The following is a 24,804-nucleotide window of genomic DNA, read 5'->3' as shown; positions in this document are numbered from 1 at the left end:
TGGTTTATTAATACAGCTTGGAACAGATTGTTTTAAGATACTCCTTCCTGCACACATATTCCTACTCTACCCTTCCTCCACTGGCTTGCTCTCTGTCTTCTCTTTGTGATCCTAACAAGACTTGTTCGCTGTCTAGTTAAGGGGCCCTACTGGTGAAGAAGCACCATCTTGGCTTTCCTAGCAAGTTGAGAGACAGCCAGGAAAGAAGGCACTTAAAGTAGAACAACAGGGAAGCGAGAGAGACAGCTTAAAAACCAGAGAGAAAAGGAAAGAGTGAGATGGAAAGGAACACTGACAGATAGTCAGAGTCACAGAGATATTGAGAGTGTGAGAGGCCCTGTGAAGGACAAAGACAGAGAGAAATAGCCAAGGATGCAAACAAAGCATCTGAAAGAAAATGAGGTGGTGGGTGGAAGAGAGAAGGAGGTAGGGTGAGATAGAGAAGAAGGGGAAGTTAGAGAAGCAATGATGAGCGGCAGCAGAGGATTCCTCTGTACCTGTGGAGGAGATTAAGGGTCTGCATCCAGTGTGATTAATGAGCTGGCCGCTGATTGCTCATCCCCATATCCCTCCCATGAATAATCACCACGCCAGCATGAGTTTGAGTTACTGTGTGTGTATGTGTGTGTGTGTGTGTCATGTTTGTGTTGTTGTGTGTGTGTGTGTTGTGTGTGTTGTGTGTGTGTGTGGTGGGGTGGGGTGGGGGGTGGGGGGGGGTTAGTGTATGCATTAGAGATGGAGAAAAAGGAGCATATGAGTGTGAGCGTGAGTAAATGATCAGTATATATGAAAATATGGGATGTGATATATATTGTATGCATAGAAGTAACTAACTGAGAGTGAATAGTTATTGAATGGGTACACATGTACAGTATAATATACAATATACTATTAATTCAGTGTGTTTGAAACGTGCATGATATATTTACTAATAGCTGCAGCCCACCTACAGAGAGCAGCCCTCACACCGAATGCACAGTGACACATGGTGGGAGTCGTGTCTGCCTGTATGTTCTGCTGGTGTCATTGTGTGCCACAGAGGACATTATCACGTGTCATGTAATTTCAGAGAATTTATATCAGTTTATAAATCAGTTGTATTAAAAAGAAAACGCTGTGTAAACTGAGCATCTGTGGATTGAGTTTTTCTCTGCGTCAGCCTGGGATTGGGTGATGTAACAATATGTACATAGGATGATAAAAACTTGTCAGCCAGCAGAGATTTTGTTTTACCATTTATATTGCGCTAGCTAACATTTTAATATCAATGCCTATATTAGAACAATGTTGGAAATCTTGCATATCAGTGAGCAGGGCTGCTTAATGGGGCTGTAATATTGGATTGTGATGATTTGTGCTCAATTTGTTGAACTACCTTGATTTTTATTTTTATTTTTTTAGGTATTTAATTAACCGAATTAGGTTAAAACTAACATCCAGTTATTTAATCTATAAAATATTTTAATGTAATCTCCAAAAAATGTGTGTATCACAATATACTGTATATTTATGTCACAATATAAAATCACATACTGTATACATGTTTTGATACTGTGGCTCAGGAGGTAGAGCGTGTCTTCCATTTATCGCAGGGCTGGTCCTGTCCACATTTCAAAGTATTCTTGAGCAAGATGTGTGTGTGTGTGTGTGTGTGTGTGTGTGTGTGTGTGTGTGTGTGTGTGTGTGTGTGTGTGTGTGTTGTGTGTGTGTGTGTGTGTGTGTGTGTGTGTGTGTGTGTGTGTGTGTGTGTGTGTTAATTATAAAGCACCATGTAAGTGCAGTAAATTTTATCATTATTATCCACTCGTACATTCATTAATGAACAAATGTGAAATGACAAATTTGTGTTTTAGAATTTATTTTATTAGATGGATTTACTTTGCATCTATAGTCAGTACCCACATCTTTATTCATTCATTCTTTAGGCTATTTTGCTCATGACAGGTTCATAAGCAGACTTTGAAGCACAAACCTACCTTTTTAAGCATCACCATGGATACTGCATACTATATTGTTGCATGTATTCCGGGTGGTTTTCCAAGCATTTTTCCTAATTTTGCAGGACAATAAACGATGATAAGAGTAACAGGTGTCAGCATGTGTCCCTGTGATTGAAGGTGTACTCTGTGCTGAGGAACCTGTGTTTACCCACAGCCTGACACATTACTATTGTGCTCCATTGCCTGGTGGTCTAAGATTGGCTGTTGTCATGACCTTTTGGTGGTTGCATAGCAACTATCAATGAGAAAATCCATTTTCTTTCCTGTAAAAAAAACAACACAGTTTTAGTTGGGGGCTTACCAAAGTGCAAGCATGACACCAGCATGAGGTTGCTTTGAATCGTACAAGACTCCATTGCTAAGTAGCTTGGCAGCTTTGCAGGAACATGTAGGAAGTGTGAAGGCTGGCAAATCAAGCCCACTTACTGTAGCAGCTGCTTTTCACTTAGTGATGAGCTTAATCATTAATGCCTGAATCTTAATTTACCAAATGAGGCCAAATGAGGATATTTTTTTCATGAGGGTCAAATATGAATAATCGAGAGTACCGTGCATATATTTGCATACATGACACATGAGGGGAGGAGGGTGTACATGTCACGGGTGATACACTACTCCTCACCAATGCTCGCATTCAGTGTGAGAGACAGAGAGACACAGAGGGAGAGCACTTTGGCTTTCTAATGTGGGGTGTCTGAGGTGTCACTGTCACTAGCCCAAAGCATTGAAGACTTTATTCACCAATAGAACATGTTTTTGTAAGTGTGTCGCTCTTGCTGTGTGTGTGTGCGTGTGCGTGTGTGTGCGCGTGTGTGCGTGCATGCGTCTGTCTGTCCTCTGATGGGCTCAAACACCCTTCTGATCCAGAAAAGAGGATTAAAGTAAACAAGCAGCCATTACTGTGGTAGCATCTCACATTAAAACTGTACAGTCACTGATATGCAATACTGTATGTTATATATAAACATATAGACATATATATGTCTAAAATAACCTGTCAGCCAAGTTGTCATGGACTTATTTTACCTTTAATCACCAAAATTATTCCTGGATTGCTTTAACTTTTGAAAAACAAAAAAGGAATACAAAATCCACAAGCCTCACATGAAATCCCCATGTTCTGTATGTATACTCTTTATAGGCACAAACAAGAAAGTCTTCTACAACTTTATATGTTGTGGATTTTTATCAAACTATTTTATTTCCTATGATAACAATACAATAGGTCATGAATGCAACGTTGTTGTTTAACAATCATATTCTATCAACTTTTAAAGCTACTAAGTTACTACATTTTCACAGCCTTTGTTAACATTATTATTTTTCTCCCGAAGCTTACTGTATGTCATAACCAATCTCAAGTAAGAGTGATAAAACTACATTCACATAGGCTACCTTTATCTGTCAGAGTTGGTAATCGCAGATCGTGATTAATCCAAATGTGTGATTTCACTGTCAGTGACACTGACCCCAGTGATGCTAGTGTCGCTAGAGAGCACAACACATAAATCAGTTTGTGGGTAAGTCTATAGAGAAAGTGTAGTCTGAGGAGAGCTGAGGACAAAATGTTTCCTGACATGCAAAGTGGTGTTTTGCCCTATGGGACTGGTTTATTAAGAGATTTCTACAGCTACAGGGTCTGTTGCTAAAAGCACATTTGCCATATTTAGTAATGTGGTTGACTTTATCACACATGCATTAACTTCAGAGAGACGCAGATCTAAGAAGAGCAATGAAATATTTACTAGATTGGCTTCTATCAAACCATTTTTGTGAATTTTAAAATACTGAAGTCTAAGAATAAAAATACATTTAAGTGTCTTTATGTTGACAAGATGGAGATTTTTGTCTAGATAATTTTTCAGTAAATGGTAATGGAAATGCATTTTGATTTATAAGGACACAACAGGTCTGGCCATTTACTTTGCACATCAGTTAAAAAGTGGCTTTAGACAACCTCACAGCACAATCTCCCTCAATCCCATTTCACAGCATTATTAAATTTGCACTCACTTTGTTCCAACCTAGTTCTATTGAGATAATTAATTGCTTTTACCCTTCTAATTTGCATTGTATTTTTCAGACATCTCAAGGATGTCATGGTGTAAAATTTGCAGGCTGGACACTTTGATGAAAACTCTCTTGAATATTGGCTCTCTGTCGGGAGCAAGGACTTAACGTGATTTAAAGGCATTTTTATTCATAGATATCATGTTATTTTATGTGGATAGAGCTTCTAGACCATTAAGCATGGATTTAGTCATTTTCAGGTGAAAAGATGTGTAGGTGAAAACTGGGAGGTTTTTAGATGACTAGGTTATATACCTGTTCTTTCAACATCATTTCAGTTACTACATGTAATTGTGAAATACAGTAACATTAATGCTGTTGAAACAGTGGTTATATGAAAGCTACACACCTAAAACACTTTATCCCAGTGATAAACTAGATGCCTCAACATTTTTTGACCCACAAATCAACAAATCTATCCCTACTGGGTGTCTGTCAGCTTGTTTTCTTGCTTCCTATCCCCGCTCACATGGCTCCTCACATCCCACTCCTTCACCTATAACCCTCTTTCCATCTGTCTCTCTATTTCTCCTCCTTGTTCTCTGGCCGTCACCACCTCTCTCTCTTTCACTCCGTTATCTGTCTTACCCTCTAAAAAAGTCATGGTGTTCTGCTCCTCTGCTTTGTGACTTGATGTCTTACTCCAGCTCACGAGGGGCTGGTCTCATAAAAGTGGAAAGGGACAACACTCTGAGCCGCAGTCTTCAGCTCACCACATTAGTTATTCCCTGGGAGATCGTCTACGTGCTCTGAATTGAATTTGTCTCTCTTCCTGTCTCACACACGCACACATTTTTACTACTTCTCTTATGGCCCTGTCTTTCTTTCTTTAATTTGATCATCCTCTTTTACATACTACATATGTTTTCTTCTTCCTTATCAGTGTTTTCTTTGTCCTCACACACCCTGTTTTTTGTCATTTAACTGCTTTCTTCTGTCATTACTTCTCTCTTACAGTATTTGGCCTTGCTCCCTCTCCTTTCACTTTCTCTCTCTCTCTCTCTCTTCCTCTCCTTACTCACGCTGTACTGTATGTCCCTCCAGAGCTGGATACAGGAAACCTCCCTATTGGTTCTGTCAGCCCGTCCATAGCTCAGTTAGCAGGGCTGATTGATCAGTGGAGCTCCTGAATTCCCCAGAAAGTCAATTACTAACTTACACATTGGAGCTATTTTGGGAGAAAGGGGAAAACTATAGGAATCATTAACTAGATAATGTCATGACAACCTTCCACAGCCAGCCGGGGTAGAGCAGGCACTGCCTGTGGATATGCAATTTGTCTGGGTGATATGAGAACGGGCCGAACATGGGAGGGTGTTTGGACATGTTTTTATAGAGCTGCTCTGAAAGTGGAAATTATCTTTTGTGGTTGAATTAAAAATGGGTGTAGCTATTCGTGCTGGAATTAAACACCAATACTTTTTGAGTCCAGCTCAAATTGGTTTCATGGTACCAAGTGTCAACATTGACACTGAATGCTTGGTCAGAATCTTACTTGTGTTTGCTCATTCATTGATCAGATACATCATAATTTACATCATACAAATTGCAAATTTTAGTCATTATTTTAAGTTCTTTGACTAATTTGTGTTAACCCTGCGGTGCACAACTTATTCACTTATTCTTAGTCTCTTATTGTCTCTTTTTGTCTCCGTCTTCCCTCCAAACTGAAAACAATCAACTGTCCAATCACAGCATAGTCATGGGCAGGGCTTATTATTGTTGACCTTTGCTGGCATTCTAAATCTTCCACAAACAAGAAGCGTCAAATAAAATCCTAATGGTCTGCCAAATAGTCGACTCCTCAGAAATAATGAAGGATGGACTCTGTGGTGCACTCAAACAAAAACATTTTGTTGTAGGTACAAAAAACTCACTAGCGGACACATACGGTGGATAATTCAATTAGCTAACTTACGGAGCTGAGTAAAGAGCAAACAACTTGAGGTTCTGTCCCTGCCACAGCTATGGAGAGGTAGGACACACTCCTTTGCCCAAATCAGTGGATGAAAAATATGTAATGAACAAGACGCAGTGTTTCCTCTTTTTAAAGCAAGTGTTGAATAGTGGGCTCTGTCTGTGGCCACAGAACAAAAGTCACAATATGTGAGTATCATTATCACCCAGCAATCAACTAAAGGCCTTTTTTTAATTGTATCACAGGAAAATCTTAACATTTAAATTTTTCCTAATGTCCTTTAACAACTCTCCTAGATCCAGTTTCTTTAGAAAGGTGTCATCAACAGCAATTAATAAATTTTGTAACTAATGATTTAGGCCTATTCTTAATCACATAACAACTCTCTGTCTTCTTGGACTCTTAGCTATAATCTCAGTGGGTTGAGTTGGATGGCATCAGGATTAATTTCACGGTGTCAAGATTAATTTCACAACTGATCTTTCACAAAGGTAGATGCTTTTTATACAATGGCCTTTCTGCTAGATATTAAAAGTGAAAACTAATACATCAGCAGAAAGTTCAAAAGTTCAGACTGACCTCATATGAGGGGTTGGCTGACTGCTGCTGGAAATATCTAAACACAGCTTTTGAATTGTTGGAGCCTTTCCTATTTGATTTGGTATGTAGACAGCAGTGGTACTGCCCTGCATTAAAGGCTTTGAGCTGAAGGTTATCTTTTCACTGCTGTCAGTGCTGCTTCACAACAGAGCAGAGTGAAGGTATTCATTTCAAAATCAAATAAAAAGTGCTAGCTGAGAATCACCAGTCAATCTTTTAAAATTATGCATCATGCAAATCACAACTATTTGGTAGACAAATATTATGTAGACAAAAGTCTCAATATATAGTTCATTAATTTTTTTTTCTTCTTTGTTTCATTCAAAATAATACGTTTCTTGAGTCTGAAATTAAATTAGTGTGATTCGCCAGCCATTGGGCGCCTATTTCAGGCAGCATTCTGCTCCATTTCCGCTTACCCTGCCTGTTAATGTTTTCAAAATCCCTATTGCTATGGTTACAACACCCTCCCAGCTAGCAGCCTACACACTGAAAATGGCAAGATTTGGATGATGCTATCACACAGCCAACAGCCCCTCCAAGCCATGTCAGATCATCTGTCCACATGCCACTGAAAGCCAGTTCTGACACCCAAATTACTGTTTTGCTGAATTCCTAAATTTGTTGGACCTGGCAGTGTACTGTACCCAATGTATATTGAAATATCACTGACAGACTGAGCTGTCTGTCTGGATACAACACACAGATGACAATTTAAAGGAATAACCAACATAAAGTGTCTTAGTAAGGTGTTGGGCCACCATGTGCTGCCAGAACAGCTTCAATGCTCCTTGGCATTTATTCTACAAGTCGCTGAACTCTACTGGAGGGATAGACACCATTCTTCCAAAAGATATTCCCTCATTTGGTTTTCTGATAGTGGTCGTAGACAGCGCTGTCTGTCGATCCAAAATTTCCCATAGGTGTTTAATTGGCCTGTACTGTTCTCTTGGTGTACACCACACATGCACTCACCCACTTGTGGAGAATGTGGGGAAGGATGACTCATCTGACCATATCATTTTTTTCCACATCTCTCTAGACCAGTGCCTGTGACTATTGCACCGCTGAACTCTCAAATGTGTATTCATCTTTGTAATGATGGATTTACGCACTGCAACCCTACTAATGTATCCCTCTCTATGTACTTGTCGACGGACTGCTCTTGTTGACAGTCTGATCATGTCCCACTGATACTCTCAGTAACCTGAGACAGTAACAGTTGCTGTTCTGTTTTTCCTTACATATCGCACTAATGCACAAATATCATGATAATCAAATGTGTGCTGTCAAACATAATTTCCAACCCTATTTACTGATGTCTTTCCCATAGATTTAAATGCAGATGTCACTTTAGTCACTCCGCCAATTGAAACACTAATCAGTTGAGCAGTCTTTCATTTCATTTTCATTTATTTATTTAGGGACAATGCACATTGATCAACATAAATGTAAACGTGCCAGTGTTAGCTTGTCTTTGTGACTGCAGCTCCTGCCATCCATGCCCTGACAATGAACCCTCTTTCAAAGTCACTTAGGTCTTTTATACAAAATCAGAATCATCTAGCAGTCATCTAACAGGCCACAGAGCATCTTAAGGCAATGGGACCGTATACGCTTCCAAATATCACATTGTCTTTAGAGCGTCATAACTCTGCAACCGTCTGAGCTAGAGAAATTTTTTTCTCATTAAACTAGAGAATTAGCGCTTTCTAACAAGCCGTGAGTCACTGACTTTGATCGATACAATAACATTAAAATTAAAAAAATAGATTTGGAGTAGTCTTACTGTTTGCCTGGTGTATTGCTGCTTTCTTTCTGTGTCTTTATCAATCAATTCTCATCCGCATTCTTTGCTAGTGATGTCTAGAGTCCCATCACTCAATTCGACATTCCTCACACAGCCAATCATAGTGTCTGATTCAGAGGCTCGGCTGTCAGTTGCTTGTGTACCCAAACTAAATGTGAGGAGAAATTGCTCTGTATTCATGGCAGTGACTGAAAACAGACATAAGGATGTGTTCAGTCAGATATTTAATGCAGCAGAGGCTTTGGAGCTGATTTTTCAAGGAGCAGACAAATAGCGCTCATAAATACTGCTCCAAAGACACACATGAACACACATGAACAGATAAAGATAGAAACTTAAAACATTATATATAATTTACACCACCATTTGTTAAAGTCTTCATCTGGACAGGAAGTTCCCCAAAAACATTTCAAAGTGTGTTAGCTATCTTCTTGAAGTCTGAAAATGAAATATTGTCCTCTGTGGATGTTGAAATGATTTGTTGTGATACTGGCTTCATCACTGCAGGTCTTAAAAGTCAGTGTTTATGTATAAATCTTTTCCTTCATACAGATTTGTGTGCCATTTTAGGGTGTGATAGATTTGATAGAGTTGTTGTGTCTAGAAAGGAGGCACAAGTCAGCAAAGTCCAAAATGTTTCTCAGCACAAACACACTGGTTAGTAGATAATGGTAAATAAACATAAGCTATATCAAAAATATATCAACACTGTGAGAGCAGCTTGTTCATAAACAACACTGCAACTTTATTTGTGATGTGAGAGCAGCTCCCTCCCAGACAGATGTCATGCTTTGAATGTGTTAAGTTACGCTGCTTTGCTTATTATAGGAGCAAAAAGAAATAAGCACCCCCCGCTGTGGAAGGCAAGCATTAAAGCCTGACAGTTACAAGACAACTCGATGTTATAGTTTGTGGCAAAATACGTTTAAGTGAGTAGCAGGAACACCCAAATCAGCATAATTTCTTAATAACATCTGAAACCACCTCAGTAAAATCTCATCACAACAAAGACTATCTTTCTTCAGAAAACCATAGTTATAAGTACAAACATCATAGTATTTATTGTAATGAAGCTTACTGAATGTGTTAGTATTTATTTTGTTAGTCACAGCATTTTCATCTATGGATGTTTAATTTGCAACCATAATGACAGATTTCAGTTTCACCTGTTCTTTTTCTTGTCTTTCCTAGATCTTTAATGGCGTATCCTCTCTTAAAATATTTGGGTAATGTAAGGTCATGAAGTAAGGGCAGTTAATAGTATCAGTCCAGTAAATGCTTTGTATGTGATTTGCTCAGTGTTACCCTTAGCTGGCTCCATTTAGATTTCTATCAGGTGTCTGTGTCTCTTTATTTATTGAACCAAGTATAACCTGTGCCTCAGCCAATATTGACCCAGGGTCGCACACTGACATATATCATGTCAGTGCCGGCATGCCTGAACTCCACATTCACACGATATCTCACTGTCATCAGGATACTTATGCTCCTCGCCCAAAATGGGAGAAAGACAAAGTATTGGGTGGTATTGTAATGCAATAAAGGTCATGAAATAGATTTAATAGTGAGGATATATGGTACATACTTAATATATTGTAAAGCACACTTTGTTGCAAAGACACTACTTTAATGTCTAATTAAAATATTGGGCTCAGTGTAAGTTTAAAGTGACAATGAGAAAAAGGTTCAGTAGATCACAAAGTCTTCAGACTCTAACTGCGACTGTAGATCTGGCCTGGCCACACAGCTTGGCGACAGATAGTATTTATTGCACCAAGGGGAACCAGTGAAGAATAATTCTTAATTTGCCATAAAGGTGAATTGAATTGGATGGCCATTTCAATGAACATAAATTTCCCTTAATGAGAAGAATGATATTTGGCTAGCTATGTGTCCTCTGACACATGGTCTTTTTTCATACTGGATATCCTTCACTCCCGGACAGCTGTTTATCCTCCTCAGTCCACTAATAATGAGATGGAAGCTTAGAAATGTATTAACCCTGGCTACAGTTCCACTACATCAGCACACCTATTCTGATTTGTTATTTTCTCTGCTGCCTTTTTCCCCTCTTTCTTTCTCCATGTTCTCATTTCTCCCAATCTTTTCCTCTTACTGTCATCTTTTCTTTGCTTCGCTGTCATCCCCTCTGTCTCTCCAACACCAATCATCTCTGTTCATACTCTCAATCTAACAGAGGTTGTCCAGCTGAGCCTGGCAGAGGACCAGCGCATTAGTGTCTCCACAGTAACAGTGGGCCTCAGTGCCGTCCTTACCTGTGCCATCCAGGGGACGCTGCGCCCCCCAATCATCTGGAAGAGGAACGGCATCATATTAAACTTCTTGGACCTGGAGGATATTAATGTGAGTCATTGTTGCTGTTATCTTGATCATGTTTGATACTGCTTTTTGTCGATGTTGGTGATGATAGTGTTGCTAGAGTTGAAGGCGATGGAATGTGGTTATTTGTTCCTTATCTCACAAACATGAGCTATGAATAATGAAAAAACTCATGTTTGTTGGTTTCTGGTTGATAAGATTATGGATGATGAAATAGAAGTAAAACTTTCACAGCATGAAATTTTTTTTTTTTTTTTAATACAATTTCTTGAGCAAAAGAATTCATGAGAATGCATTTGTTTTTGTTCATATTGATTATATGTGTAGGTTGTCTCAGTCCTTATCTTTCCGGTCAACATCACCTCTTATGAACAGTTGAGTGATGTCAGTGTTATGAATACTATTTAAGCAGTGTTAATAGTTTCATGGGCACAAGTGGGCATGAGAGCCTCAACTCAAGACAGACACACAGGCCTAACATATTAAAGTTGTGATCGCTATCAGGTGTTAGCCAACATTTACTCAACATGCCAACGTTCCAGTACTACACTATTACAAGAGTAATCAGTACTTATGCATCTGAGCACACCCATCTTCAAACTTGGCCCTCATTTTGATCTCAACTACACAGCCGTAAAGTGTCATGACTGTATTTCGCATGGTTGTGATACTGTGATACTGACAAAATCTGTCCACAGCCAGATGTAGAGGTTTCACATAGTCAGATTTTCACTACACAATTATTATAGCCAAAAGAATTCACAATAATGATATTAAAGTAATAATAATAATAATAATAATAATAATAATAATATTAATATATAAAATAATATATAAAAAATGCTATCAGTCAAACTCATGTTTAACTTTGTTTATTGTGTGCTTGTCTCTTTTTGGACAAATGAATTAGACTCATACAGAGTAGGGAGGTGGAGAGAGTCTGTAACCATCATTATACAAAAGCTTATAAAAAGAACAATTACACTTAGGGGATACTGAAAAAGCAACCAGATGAACTAATGAACAAAAGATCCACAAGGCCTAACATCTGCCATCACAATATTATCCTATGTGTATAAATAAAACAATACCAATATTTAATTTTTTAAATATCACAAGCAATAGCACTATATTGCAACACCCCTAATATAAACACCTGCCAAAGTAGTCCATAGTGCCTCTGTGGTACTTCCTGTGACAGTTGGTGGCTCCAGGAACATATTTTGCAATGATGAGACATACACAGATTCACAAGGTGAAAACAATATCTCATGTGCCACGTGCACCCTGATGGTCAATCAGACACCAGCTAAGCAAGAGAGGACAAAAGAAAGGAGGGGTGGCAGAAGAATAGCAGCAAGAAGAACAAGGATTCAAGGAAGGAAATCAAACCAAGCAAAATTTACTCTCCAGTCTCCTCCATGAAAGAGTAAAATGATAGCTTGCTCAGTGCTTAATGAACTGTGTGGCCATGCTCCTGTTTAGACACATCTGCACAGGTGACAGCACAGCGTCGGCCTTGCTTTACCCACCACCGGATCACAATTCACTAATTGCATGTTAATGAGCGGCCTTGTTGGTCTGCTGTGATGATGAGCCGATAAACAATGTCAAGTGTTAAGGTGGAGACTGGAAGAAAGGTGATGGCAACAGAGGTCCCTCAGGCTCGACCATGCATAATGAATTTCCACAGAGTGCAGTGATCTGTGTGGAGGAAGGAGAGCCCTGGCTGTGTTTGACTTTCTTTTCACTGAGTTAAGTCAAAGACGAAACAAACAAAATCCCTAAATAAATGATAGCGATAACCTCAGTACTTTGTGGTGGCACTGACACCTGATGTCAGAGAAATAGCATATTTAGCGGAATATGCCAAGTTCTTATGGCCACTTAGCCTGTCTGGACAGCTGTCTCTTGTATTAAAGATGTTACATATTAGGAGACTTTCTGGCTAAATAAAGTACAAATAAGCCATTACAGAACAAGAACATAGACATTCCAATAATTATTATTATATTATATATTAATACCTACATACACATCAACAAGTGAAATTATATTTAATATGCTTTTTCTGCATGTTTCATTTTAGACATGTTTAAGTCTACAGTTCATTTCAAAAAATTCAAATCAATACTATTTCATAAGGTGCATTTGATCTATAGCACATTAACCAGAGAAGTTGAAGTCAGCAAATATTATAAGGTTCTCCTTGAAATAAATGTATTCAATTCAATAAGATTTACATCCATATGATGAATTTATTAAACCTTTTCTGTTAGATTAGTAAAATTGGAATAAGATAAGACAGAAAGAATGAAAAACAGTAACTAAATAACCCGTAACATTTTTTTTTTAAAATTCCAAATTCCAAAAAATTCTCCTTTAGCCCAAAGAGGAAACTGGGTGAGAGGAGGGATGAGACAATTCTCCCTTCAGCACACTATTTTCCTCTGTTGAACTGTGTTGAATGAAAACAGCCCTGTTATTAGAAGTTTCACTTGATAGTGATCGAAGTCTTTCTGCAGTCTCTCATATAACCCCTGAATCTGAGAGCTGAGCCACCATTACAATTAGTCTCATTTGTCTGCTGTCTCTTAGTTTCTTTCCAGTCTTTATTCTCCATCTATCTCTCTCTGTCCACCTTCTTCTCCACTATACTATTTCCACTGTGCCTATTCATTTATGTGGTTTTTACTCTCAATCATGGGTATTTTACATTTTGAGTGGAGCAGTGTTCTCCTAAAAATAATTGCTCTGTGTATATTGGAGGGTTCAGACCTGTTTCAGCAGGTTTGATTGCAGGAGAGCAAAAACACAAAAGCAGAACTACAAACAGGAACAGAAAGAATAGCAATACAGTCTGCCAGAACTGCCTATACTGTAGCTACTGGGGTGCATTACCCAAAGTGTTCTATGTCTGAGTGAAACTGGATACTGATTAATTCAGAAATGAAATGAATATTGTATATTTATTTTATTAAAAACTGCTTTATTTATGTGTACATTGCAACCACTTGATAAACAACATAACAATGTAACTCTTAAGTATGTGCAAGCTTTATTGCATTAGCACTATTGTGTATTATAAAAAAGTAATGATCATTACTATTGCAGAATAGATCAAAGGAGACATTCATGTAGTTTTGCATCTGAAAAGCAAAACTTCAATGAGTTAAGTTTATTAATTTGGATGTGGACATTGGCTTCATGTATGATCCTCCCACTGCTTTTTCCATTACAAAAACATAATTTTCATTCAAGAAAATTATATGTTTTTGTCTGTCTCTCAGGACTATTGGTGAATTTCATGAACTAGAAGGTTAAGAACTATTTCCATTATGTTATGAGGAGCTTTGCAAGCCAATATCAAAGCTTCTTAGTCCTTATGACAGCAGCCAGCCAGAGACAATGTAGGCTCAGTGATCAGAGTGAAAGACAACTTTGAGGTTTTCAGCTTTTTGTCAGCTTGAGCAATATCTTAAAATTCAGACTTGTTTTGCCTGAATACTGTGGCTGTACCAGAATCTGAACTTTCCAAGTTGATTCTGAGTCACCAGTTTCAGTGTAAGAAAGTACTGAGCTGTTTTTCAGCAATACACCTTACTTATAATGATGAAATCTACTCTGCCCAGTTACACCACAGTCACATGCAGCCACTGAGCAGACATCCGTCCCAGACTAAACTCCTGTAAGTCAACATCCCAAGTCTTGCTGTTGACTTCCAAGATTCACCTCTTAATTCTTTTGGTGTCATCTGTGACACCAAAAGAATTAATTGAAACCTCTCTTTCAATTACAATTTAGCTTCAAGCTTATAGCCTATCAAAATAAGTCTTATTATTCGACTGACAATGAAGTTAAAATTGTGAGTGACTTGAATGATGATTTGAATCATCAGTGTTTGGGAGACAGTCCTACTGAATACCCTTTTTTCCACAGGAACCACAACAGATAGTTAAGATTTTAAAGTAAAATATATCCGGCACAACCTGTCAGATATATTACAGTCATATTTTTTAACCCAAATGGCCCATTCTATTTTAATTGCCCTTGCTGGTGTAGTTGTATCTCTCACCTTAATTGTAAATTCTGAACTTTAAAAGCTGCTTAAGCTCCCCTGTCTATCTTACAGTTAAATCATTTCACATTTTTCAAGTCACAAAGCGACCCTCTTGTCAGGTCCGAAAGAAAGCAGCCGTTTGTGGTTTCCATGTCATGACAGAGCTGCATCAGGACATCTGCTGTGCCACTTGGTGGGACAGCAAACTATTTAATACCTTAATCCACCCTAAGCTGTGGCTGGAAACCCCTGGTGACTGCCGCTTGCTGCACCAACAACAACCAGCTCCATTCATCAACCTAATGGGCTTTATATTTTTAACCCTTGCCATTTATCAGGCTGAGGCAGTGTGATGAGGGGAGAGAGGAGGATCAAATTCCCCAACGCCTGCTGCAGCTCAACAGGGAAACAGTTGATTCATGGTCTCTCTTCCTTTTTGCATCACTCTTTTTCTCTCTTGTCTTTTCTCATCACTCCCTGCTGTTGTGTGCCTCCTCTCTCCTCTCCGTGCTCTCTCCATGCATCCTTATGTATTCTATCAAGCTATCTTCATTTCTCCCTCACTCCCTGTGGCTCTTTGCTACACCCCATTCTTCACCACTGTTCCCTCTCCTGCACCTCCTGTACTTCTCCCATCTTCGCTCCTCCTCCCTCCCTCCTCTTCCTTCCTTCTTGTGCGCTTTCACCACCACCGCCTCCTCTTCATTACTTTATTCTTAACTTCCATCTCTTCCCTTTATTACAGGACTTTGGGGATGACGGCTCCCTGTACATCACCAAGGTGACAACCATCCACATGGGGAACTACAGTTGCCATGCCTACGGCTATGAAGACCTCTATCAGACACATGTGCTGCAGGTGAATGGTCAGTAGTGGCTCATTTCTTACTTAAAATTGTAAGAGAAGTGTGAACAAAATGCTTTTGTTTGTGCTACTCTGTGGTTCCTCAGAGAGTGAGTTTTTCTTATTGCCCACCCTCGTTACAGTGAAGAAAAAGTGAGCATTCAGTCACAATCAAAACCTGGGGCCTTTTGCTTGAAGAACAGTGTCAAAAACAAGTAATCCAACCTGTCCTTGACTGAAATGTCAGGAAACCAGGGATACCATTAAACTGAACTGTTTTGTCCATCACAGCCCATCCAGACATTTCAAAAGGGCTAGAGTGCAATTCATTGTGCCCCTTTCATAGATGGGGTGGCTTCAAGGAATAGTTTGATCGTTTTTCACCGCAAAGAAAACGCAGTGACTGTGGTGGATTCTTGGCTACTTTTATCTATCCACTTACATTTCATGTTATTCTGCTAAAGATCAGCCTCACAGAAATTTGTTATCCTATTTATTTTCCTCCTAAACACAAATATGTACCACTTGGTTGGCTGGTTCCCAAGCATTGGTCATATGAGAACAAATAGTGAGTTAACTAATTAAGCAGTAAGTAAATAAAAGAGGTTTATTAGAAGGGAGAAATGAAGCAACACACACAAAACAAAAAAAGACAAAGTGTACAAACCACAAAATATAATGTCATGACATCAAGATAAATAATAATAGATCAGAAAACAACACATTTTCAAAGACAAGGAGCAACACCCAACAAAAACATAGTCATTTAAATAAGATTGAACCACAGGCCACTCTACAGATTTTCAGATGTTATGTATTGCCTTGACATATTTGACTGTTTGTTACCTTTAATTCAGTGAAACTAATGTGAAGGGAATCACTGGAATTGTCAAATGGGTTGCAGTGTTAATGCACTGCCTGAATAATTTAAGCAAAGTGAATAATCTAATTTCTGGTTTAGAATTAGTAACAGATGCAATATTGCCTTGTGTCTTTTTGGCAAGACCTGAGGTTTAGAAGTATTAAGCATTGAAGGCAGTGCATTTTTTCTTAAATTATCTGTCTCTGTTATTACTCTGTTTTGTTATGACCATAACTAATGATTATTTTCTTTATCGATTAATCTGCTCAATATATTCTTAATTAATTATTGTTTTATGCGTTAAATGTCAATGTCTATAAAAAGTGAAGAATCACAATTATATGTTCCCAAAGCCAAGGTAAGGGCTGTAAATCCTTTTGCGAAAACTTGGCATGTTTGCTTGAAAAATGACTGAAACGATCAATCAATTATCAAAATAGCTACTGATTAATTTTCTGTCATTCACCTAATAAATAAATCATTTCAGTATTTCCTTTATTATAATACAGTTGCTGCATATTATGTAGATCTTCTTTTAAAATGAAGCTATGGTTTAGTGTTTAAGAAGTGGCTTCTCAAACGATTCACAGATCACATCTGTCAGAGCATTGCATCAAAGTGACTCTCTTGCCATGGAAGATGATATCATTACTTACATAAGCCTAAAAACTAATTGTGTGTGCATGCAGCATATTCACTTGAATTTATGCAGTGGATAGAAGCAGCTTGAGCTAAAATACTGAACTTTTCAAAGCGCTGTCTTGCACATACTCTATTAATCATATGCATAAGGGGCCTCATCTCTCCTACCTGCAGTTTTTATTACTAGGCATCTCTCCAAAGAAAATCTATGGAGGAAGAAATTTAAAAGCCCTCCTCCCACCTGTAACAACAAATCAAAGATACTGCCCTCTCTAATTTCTGCACTTTTGTCTCAGGGTGACAGGCCAACAAAGCAGGGGGAAAAATATTAATAATAAGGAGAGACAATAGGTGTGATTGTTTTTTTTTTCTGAGATGCTAATTGCAAAGAAATGCAGCTTTATTTTACCTTGAACTGAAGAGGGAGAGCAAGTGATGGGAAGGGAGTCATGGAGACAGACTAGGGTCCTATAGGATGAGTTATCAAGATAGTGCAATTACCAAATGTTTGTGTTGGGGATTCAAGGTATTTCAAGTGAGATAGCACAAGGTGAGATAAGGTGGAATGGAGGGGAGCCAAGTGCCACATTAAACTAAGTGGGCGGTTTGCATCCTGTTGTGCTATTAAAGCAATAACATCCATGCTTACTTCTGTACTGCAATGAAAAGGATGACAGCACTGCAGCTTTAGTATTGGTGAAAAATAGCCATAGCTGCAGTCTAGTGTTTCATCTATGGTATTATAATACCTTAGAATATGATATCAATGTGTTCAAGAATATTTCTGCAAGTCCATACAGTACACATTAATTAAAATGGAAGAGAGGAAGAGAATCCGTAGCAAAATACTGTTTCAGTAGCAAAACAGAAGAGGTGATATAACAGAACATACATAAAGAGAGACAGATTACATTTCAGGGACCTTCAGACAAGACAAAAGTACAACACAGAAGTGAGGAGATGTGTGTGTGTGTGTGTGTGTGTGTGTGTGTGTGTGTGTGTGTGTGTAGGATGAGGAAGTAGGTATTTTATTTGTGTGTTTATGTGTGTGTGGTATATGTAGATATACAGTATCTGTAAACCAGGGGAAAAAAATAATGGAAAAAATAATAAAGAAAGCAAAAGATCAAACAAGCAACAAATGCAAAATTAACATTGCATTAGGGTTAAGGGGCAGGGTTGTAAGTTGAATGGAAGAGATGATTGAGCTCGTGGAAGGAAGGTGCATCAGGATTTGGCCATAGCCTCAAGGTTGAGAGCGTGATCCTGCATCCTAACCAGAAAATGACAGCTTACCTGTTCATGTAAACTATTACCTCATATTTCATTTTCCCCCTCGATTCCTCCACGTTCATTTGTGGTCCTCTCCCCAGAGGAGGTGGTAAGTGGCAGATACGCCCAGCATCTATTTCATGCAGGACTCGAGCTGTAAGAAAGCAGCCCCATAGCTCCTGGATTCTTGTTATGTGTGAATATATTCCATGCTGGGGGGAGACAAATTCCTCTCTGTGCACTGTGCGTGTGGGTGTTTGTGCTATATTCCTGCAGGAATTACGGTCTACCATGAAACATTGTGTAATTATGTTTTCACTCGCCCCTCTCCTCTCTCCCTATTTGTGTCTTGGTTTTGTTTGTGTTTGTGCGTCCAGTCCCTCCAGTGATCCTGGTCTATCCGGAAACGCAGGCCCAGGAGCCAGGTGTATCTGCCAGCCTTCACTGCCATGCCGATGGCATCCCAAATCCCAAACTCCTCTGGCTGAAGAACGGCATGGACCTGCAGCCCAGATCCTCCAAACAGCTTTCTCTCATAGGTGAGGAGTTTTTGATTATTTTGAGGAGTGCTGTATTTTAGCAGATACTTTATGTCACATCTTGCTGGTGCAGTGTTTTTGAATTGCAAAGTACATACTGCGGTAGGCCAATACTGCAGAAATCTTTATAAACCAAAGCAATGCATATGGACAATGAAAACAAAGCTAGAGATTCAAGGTGGTGTTCTCTTAAACTAACTTCTCTTTTATTGAAAAGTCAGTGGTGCCACTCACCAGTGATATTCTGTTGTGATTTCCATTTAGTTTCATTCCATACGTTGTTACATACGTTCATCATAGTTGGTGAAACCAAGATTGCATCACCCTCTTCAGCTGTCTTCACATTGCTCCTTAGACAAAATAAACATACTTCTTTTTTTAAAAGTGAATGGAAAGGAAGATCAAAAGCGTGAAAATAAAATGAGATATACTGCATGTCAGGAAATGGCAGCTACTTATCCAGCCTATAAGAGTGTTTTAAAAGACACACTCTCAGTATCAGAGAGAAGGAGGCATGACTTTTCTTTTTATGGCCTAGTTCTCATTAAGGGAGAGTTTATTGGCTGTGTGTGGGTCATTACCTGTGGTAATAGCCTCTTATCAACCCTGAGACACTCAAACAAGGGAGGTTCTGCAAGGTTCACCAACACATAAACACTGTGGTGGCTACGGTTTCAAATTTGCTAACTAAAGTGGGAAATGACAGCGGGCGGGCATCCTACTTGCAGTGATAATTTGTGCTTTTTTTCATTAAAGACTTTAAGGAAAGAGAAAAGAATAGAGTGGAAAAGTGGATTAAGTAGTGTAGATTATCATTTTAATGTAGCCATGGTTCAACAAAAAATCAAAGCACAGAGGAGGTTAGATTAGCTAGTTCATTTCCACATGTCATATGTCAGGAGTCTAATATAACATTGTCAAAGTTTTGCCTTAATCCTGATTTTTATCTGAATTCTGTAAAATTGTAACTACATACTGACAGTTGATAGGAGGAGCATTGTTTAAAGAAAAACAGTTAAGAGAGAACCTGGGGGGCCTTTTAAAAAATACTCACCTTGACTCCTCTCTCGTGCTCTGATCTTCACCTCCACCGGCAACTTCCACTTGTGGCTGAGAACTAGGCCTACTTTCAGTCCTGACACATTAACCGTATCTCGTCAGTAACGTGAATTAATGTTTTTTTCCCATATTAGAAGAACTAATGATGTCTGCACTCTGCACTGTTTCACCTGTCCTCACGATTCTACTCCTTGCAAACTCTCTTTTTAAAATAACCTGTGATTTAAGACATTTCTGAAACAAAAAAAAAATTATACAGGGATGTAACATTAATTTAGGGAAACTTTTCAAGAAGTTGGGTGTGCTTGGATGTAAAATGTGAATGTGAAAAAAGGTGGTAACTGGTTTGGTTTTACTTGACATTAGATTATTCACAGCACTTTGAGGACATAACATGAACAAAAATATGGGACAAAGTGTATCCTGTATTGATTCAACTCTACCGAGTACTGAGAAAACAAGTACTAGAATCATTTTATTTTCAAATACGGGACGATCATACGGGACAGGTGGCAACCCTATTCACCCTTACGAAGAGTCGCAAAATCAGGGTGCCGCCTCCTTCCGCAGGCAGAAAATCCAGTGCGTTTGTATTCTTCTTCTTTGGCAATTTCGGATGGCTCTACCTGATGTGCGGATTACTACATTGCTGTAGTGGTGTACAGCTGCAATTGCAGTTACAAACGTCAAATCAACAGAGTACCGAGAAAACAAGTACTAGAATTCTGACGGGAGGCGGAGGCAGCATGAAATGTTATGGCGGCAGCAGCCTCCCAATTCTCTGTTTAGGAAAAACCCTACAAGGGGAATTTATGGTTGTAAACTGCATATGTGGCTGTTGAGTGAGCTAAATGTTTTGACCTTTTCTTATTTAGTAGTACATATGATCATCATACAAATTTCCTTAAGGCATTACCTTCACACGCAAACATACACCCTCTCTGCATAGTCTCCTACATAGCACAGGGCAAAGTAACCTACTCACATCATGTCTGATGTTGGTATATTATGCTGCTGACAGGAATCGTCAGTGTACACATTCAGGAATACAGACCGTAATGGGAAATCTTGCATCATTTTTAGTAGCTCTGATGGACCTGTTCCTCAGGTCTTATGAAAGATCTAAAGTGTATCAGTTCATCAGAGACGTTTGTCCAAATGAGAGAGGAAACCAAGTATATACTCTGTTAATCAAATCACAAGATGATCCTTTTCTTTTTTAACTTAACTCTTCGCTGACCCATCAAGAGGGTGTCTTTACATGTTGAAGTGGTGGTTGACATGTGACTCAGTGTTACTTCATTTCCACTTAGCAAGGAATTTTATTGGCTACTTTACAAAACACCCATACAAGCATAAGTATTTTCTAGCCACTTAAACTGTTAACATAATACTGACATATTATCACATATTAAAGAGTAACATCAGCATTCATTTGGAGTCGTGTTTCTGGCCTCCTGATGAATGTACATCCAATATTCATGCTCTTTTTAGTTTTGTTTTGCTCTCCACTAACTCCTGAGAGAAATATCTGGCTCTTTAGCTGCTAAATGCTCCACATTCACTAGCTAGTTGCTAAATTTGTCTGTCTGCTCGTGGTTTCGTGCTGAACAGGTAAAGTATAGTGGGTTTTTAGAGCTCTTTCCCTGCCTGCTGCAGCCAAAAACACAATGAGAGTGGTGAGAGAGATCCAATACATAAAATTTGTAGGCCAGAAAACTAAACTAAAAAGATGCTATAAACCTCCATAGAGCTAAAGGGAACTGCAGAGTCAGGTTTTAATTATCTGTGGGCTTGTCACTACTACCCTTTCCACACAAAAGTATTCATGTGGTCCGTTGTTACTATTGAAATAGTGATTATAGCCATATTAAGGCCAGGGCTCCTATTGACTCCTGAGCACATGCTCTATTTGCTGTTATAGTAACTGTAATACACCCATGTAAAAAGAAGAATAAGTCACAATCTAAGACAAAACTACTCCAACCTCTGTCATTATGCACTGCTACAAGCCTGCAAATAAGGATATAAAGACTAATTTAATGAGTGGTTGATTCAGTGGTTTACAATAAGAATTGATCTGAACATAATTATGAATCAGAAGTAATTAAAGTGGTGTCTCATTCTATGAAGGCCTGCTTCAAGGCAGTTTTCACTTCAAAGCATTACACACTTTTCCCTTGATAAAAGAGAATTATTATCAGAATCCAAAAGACATTTCACTAGTGTGAAAAGCTTTGCGTCAACTTCTGTAATGTCTTGTTATTTTACAACCCAGTAGGCATAAATTATAAGGTAGAGATAAATTTCAGCGTAAAAATGAGCATGTGCTTTATTGCTGTTTGGTAAATTTGTGGTTCTGCAGGAAAACAAACTCTTACAGTATGCTAGCTTTAAGTTGTAACAGGTAGTAAGCAGATGTGAGGGAAAAAGAAGAAATCTAACAGGGGAGGGAGACTGAAGGGTGAGTGTGAATGTCCAATGTTACAGAAGTGTATAGATGCTGTCGCTCTTTCGAGAGATGTACAGAAAAGGGAAAAAAACTGAAGCTGCTTTTAATGATTTTATACAACAATGACTGTAAGAGGTGCATTGTAACACATCATTCACTCTCACCACACTGTAAAGTGTGTGGTGTTGTGATGTATGTAGTGCTTCATACAGGATCAGAGTGCAGCTGTACATCACAGAGCAAGGGAATAGGTTTGCATTGGACAGTAGGGACATGTTCCTTCCAATATTTTCAGAAGACAGAACTGTCCTTATCAATATTTGAGTGAACTCTTTCACACTATGTTTGAAGTAAAGTCACATTAGATCATTCCAATGTGCCCCCCAAGAGGCTGTGTCTCCAAGACAACCGATTTAGGCATGCTAGCATTTGATAAGGGGTTATCTGAAGGCTCAGTTCATGTTAAAATATCACAGTGGTACCTAACGTCACCAGAAAATGTCAACTGATGTTGTTTAGATATGTTAGCCAGCGTTAACTAGCAGGCTAGCCCTGGCTTCTGTCTGTCTCTGTAGGCTACCAGTCAGGTTGCTAGCGGGAGTAAACATAAACATAACACATACCTTACTATACTTTGACGTTTTTATTCCTTACTATTCTATGACATTTTTATGCCTTACTATACTCAGATGTTTTATGCCTTACTATACAATGACATTGTTATGCTTTACTATACAATGGCATTTTTATGCCTCACTCTATTATATTTTTATGCCTCACTCTACTATGATGTTTTTCTGACTTTTTATTCCTTACTACACTATAACATTGTTATGCTTTACTATGCAATGGCATTTTTATGACTTAATATAATATGACGTTTTTATACCCTACTATACTATAACTTTTTATGCCTTACTATACTATGACATTTTAATCAGGAGAGACTAAAAAGAGGAACAAGAGAGTATGAGAATTTAATAAATGACGTTTTACACCTCATTATATTATGACGTTTTTATGACCTTTTATGCCTTACTATACTGTGACGTTTTATGGCTTTTTATGCCTAACTATTCAATGATGTTTTTATGCCTTACGATACTATGTCGTTTTTATGACTTTTTGTACTTAACTATACTATGACATTTTTATGACGTTTTAAGCCTTATTATATTATGACGTTTTTATTACATTTTATGCCTTACTTTACTGAGATGTTTTATGGCTTTTTATGCCGTACTAAAATATGACGTTGTTATGCTTTACTGTACTATGACTATTTCATGCCTTACTATACTATGACATTTCAATCAGGAGAGACTAATAAGAGGAACAAGAGAGTATGAGAATTTAAGTAAAGTGAAATTTATTGGGACCAGAAGGAATAGACTTTGGCACTTAGACCCCATAAGGAAGTGTATCACAATGGATACAATTCATCGGTTTAAGGTCCTTCCATTAAGAGGAATCTTCCCTCTGAGTCTAGACACTGGTGGTGGTGATGAGGAATGGAGCTTGAGGGGGGTAATGTCTGCACGAGGGAAACTTCTGATTGGATTGTTTGTTTGGAGATGATCTGGCGTCCATGGTTGAGGTGGAGAAGGGGTGGAGGTGGGTTGCAGATTCTTCATGGTTCTGAAATGACAGTTGAATGACAGCAGAGAGAGAGAACAATTTTAAAGTTTGACAGCTTACAGGTGATTGGCTGAAGGCCACCGAGTAACGTTTTGATTGGGTGAAGACGTGAATGAGCGGGTGGAACCTATACATAGCAGGAAGCGGGGCTTGTGACATAGGGGGTATAAGGGAAGAGATATTCTTCCTGATTGAACACTTTTAGCTTCATTTTAATTTCTGATATATTATGACTTGTGTTTCCTTAATATACTGTGACTGTTTTATGCCTTACTATACTATGACTTTTTTATGCCTTACTACCATGACATTTTTATTCCATACTATACTTTTGTTTTTATCACTATTTTTGCCTTACTATACTAAGTCATTTCTATTGCTATACTATGCCTTTTTATGACTTTTTATGCCTTACTATACTATGACTTTTTTATGATTTTTTATGCCTTACACTATTATGACTTTTCATGCCTCAGTATACTATGTGGTTTTTATGACTTTTTATGCCTTACTATACTATGACTTTTTTATGATTTTTTATGCCTTACACTATTATGACTTTTCATGCCTCAGTATACTATGTGGTTTTTATGACTTTTTATGCCTTACTATACTATGACTTTTTTTAGGACTTTTAATGGCTTACTATACTATGGCTTTTTTATGACTTTTTATGCCCTACAATACTGTGACTTTTT

General features: G+C 38.4%; 1 protein-coding gene across 1 annotated transcript in view; it reads left to right on the top strand.

The window, feature by feature from the left end:
* The window catches only part of fstl4 (follistatin like 4), a 196,909-nt gene that overhangs the window by 142,155 nt on the left and 29,950 nt on the right, over positions 1-24,804 (top strand). Inside the window, exons 7-9 of the mRNA XM_022762535.1 lie at positions 10,596-10,762; positions 15,544-15,664; positions 18,796-18,957. Of these exons, the coding sequence (XP_022618256.1) occupies positions 10,596-10,762; positions 15,544-15,664; positions 18,796-18,957 (450 nt within the window). The remainder of the gene's footprint in view (positions 1-10,595; positions 10,763-15,543; positions 15,665-18,795; positions 18,958-24,804) is intronic.

This window comes from Seriola dumerili, unplaced genomic scaffold (assembly GCF_002260705.1).
Source record: "Seriola dumerili isolate Sdu_G_001 unplaced genomic scaffold, Sdu_1.0 BDQW01000449.1, whole genome shotgun sequence".
Taxonomy (NCBI): Eukaryota; Metazoa; Chordata; class Actinopteri; order Carangiformes; family Carangidae; genus Seriola; species Seriola dumerili.
Note: the sequence above shows the minus strand (reverse complement) of the source record. Positions and strands in the feature narration are given on the sequence as shown.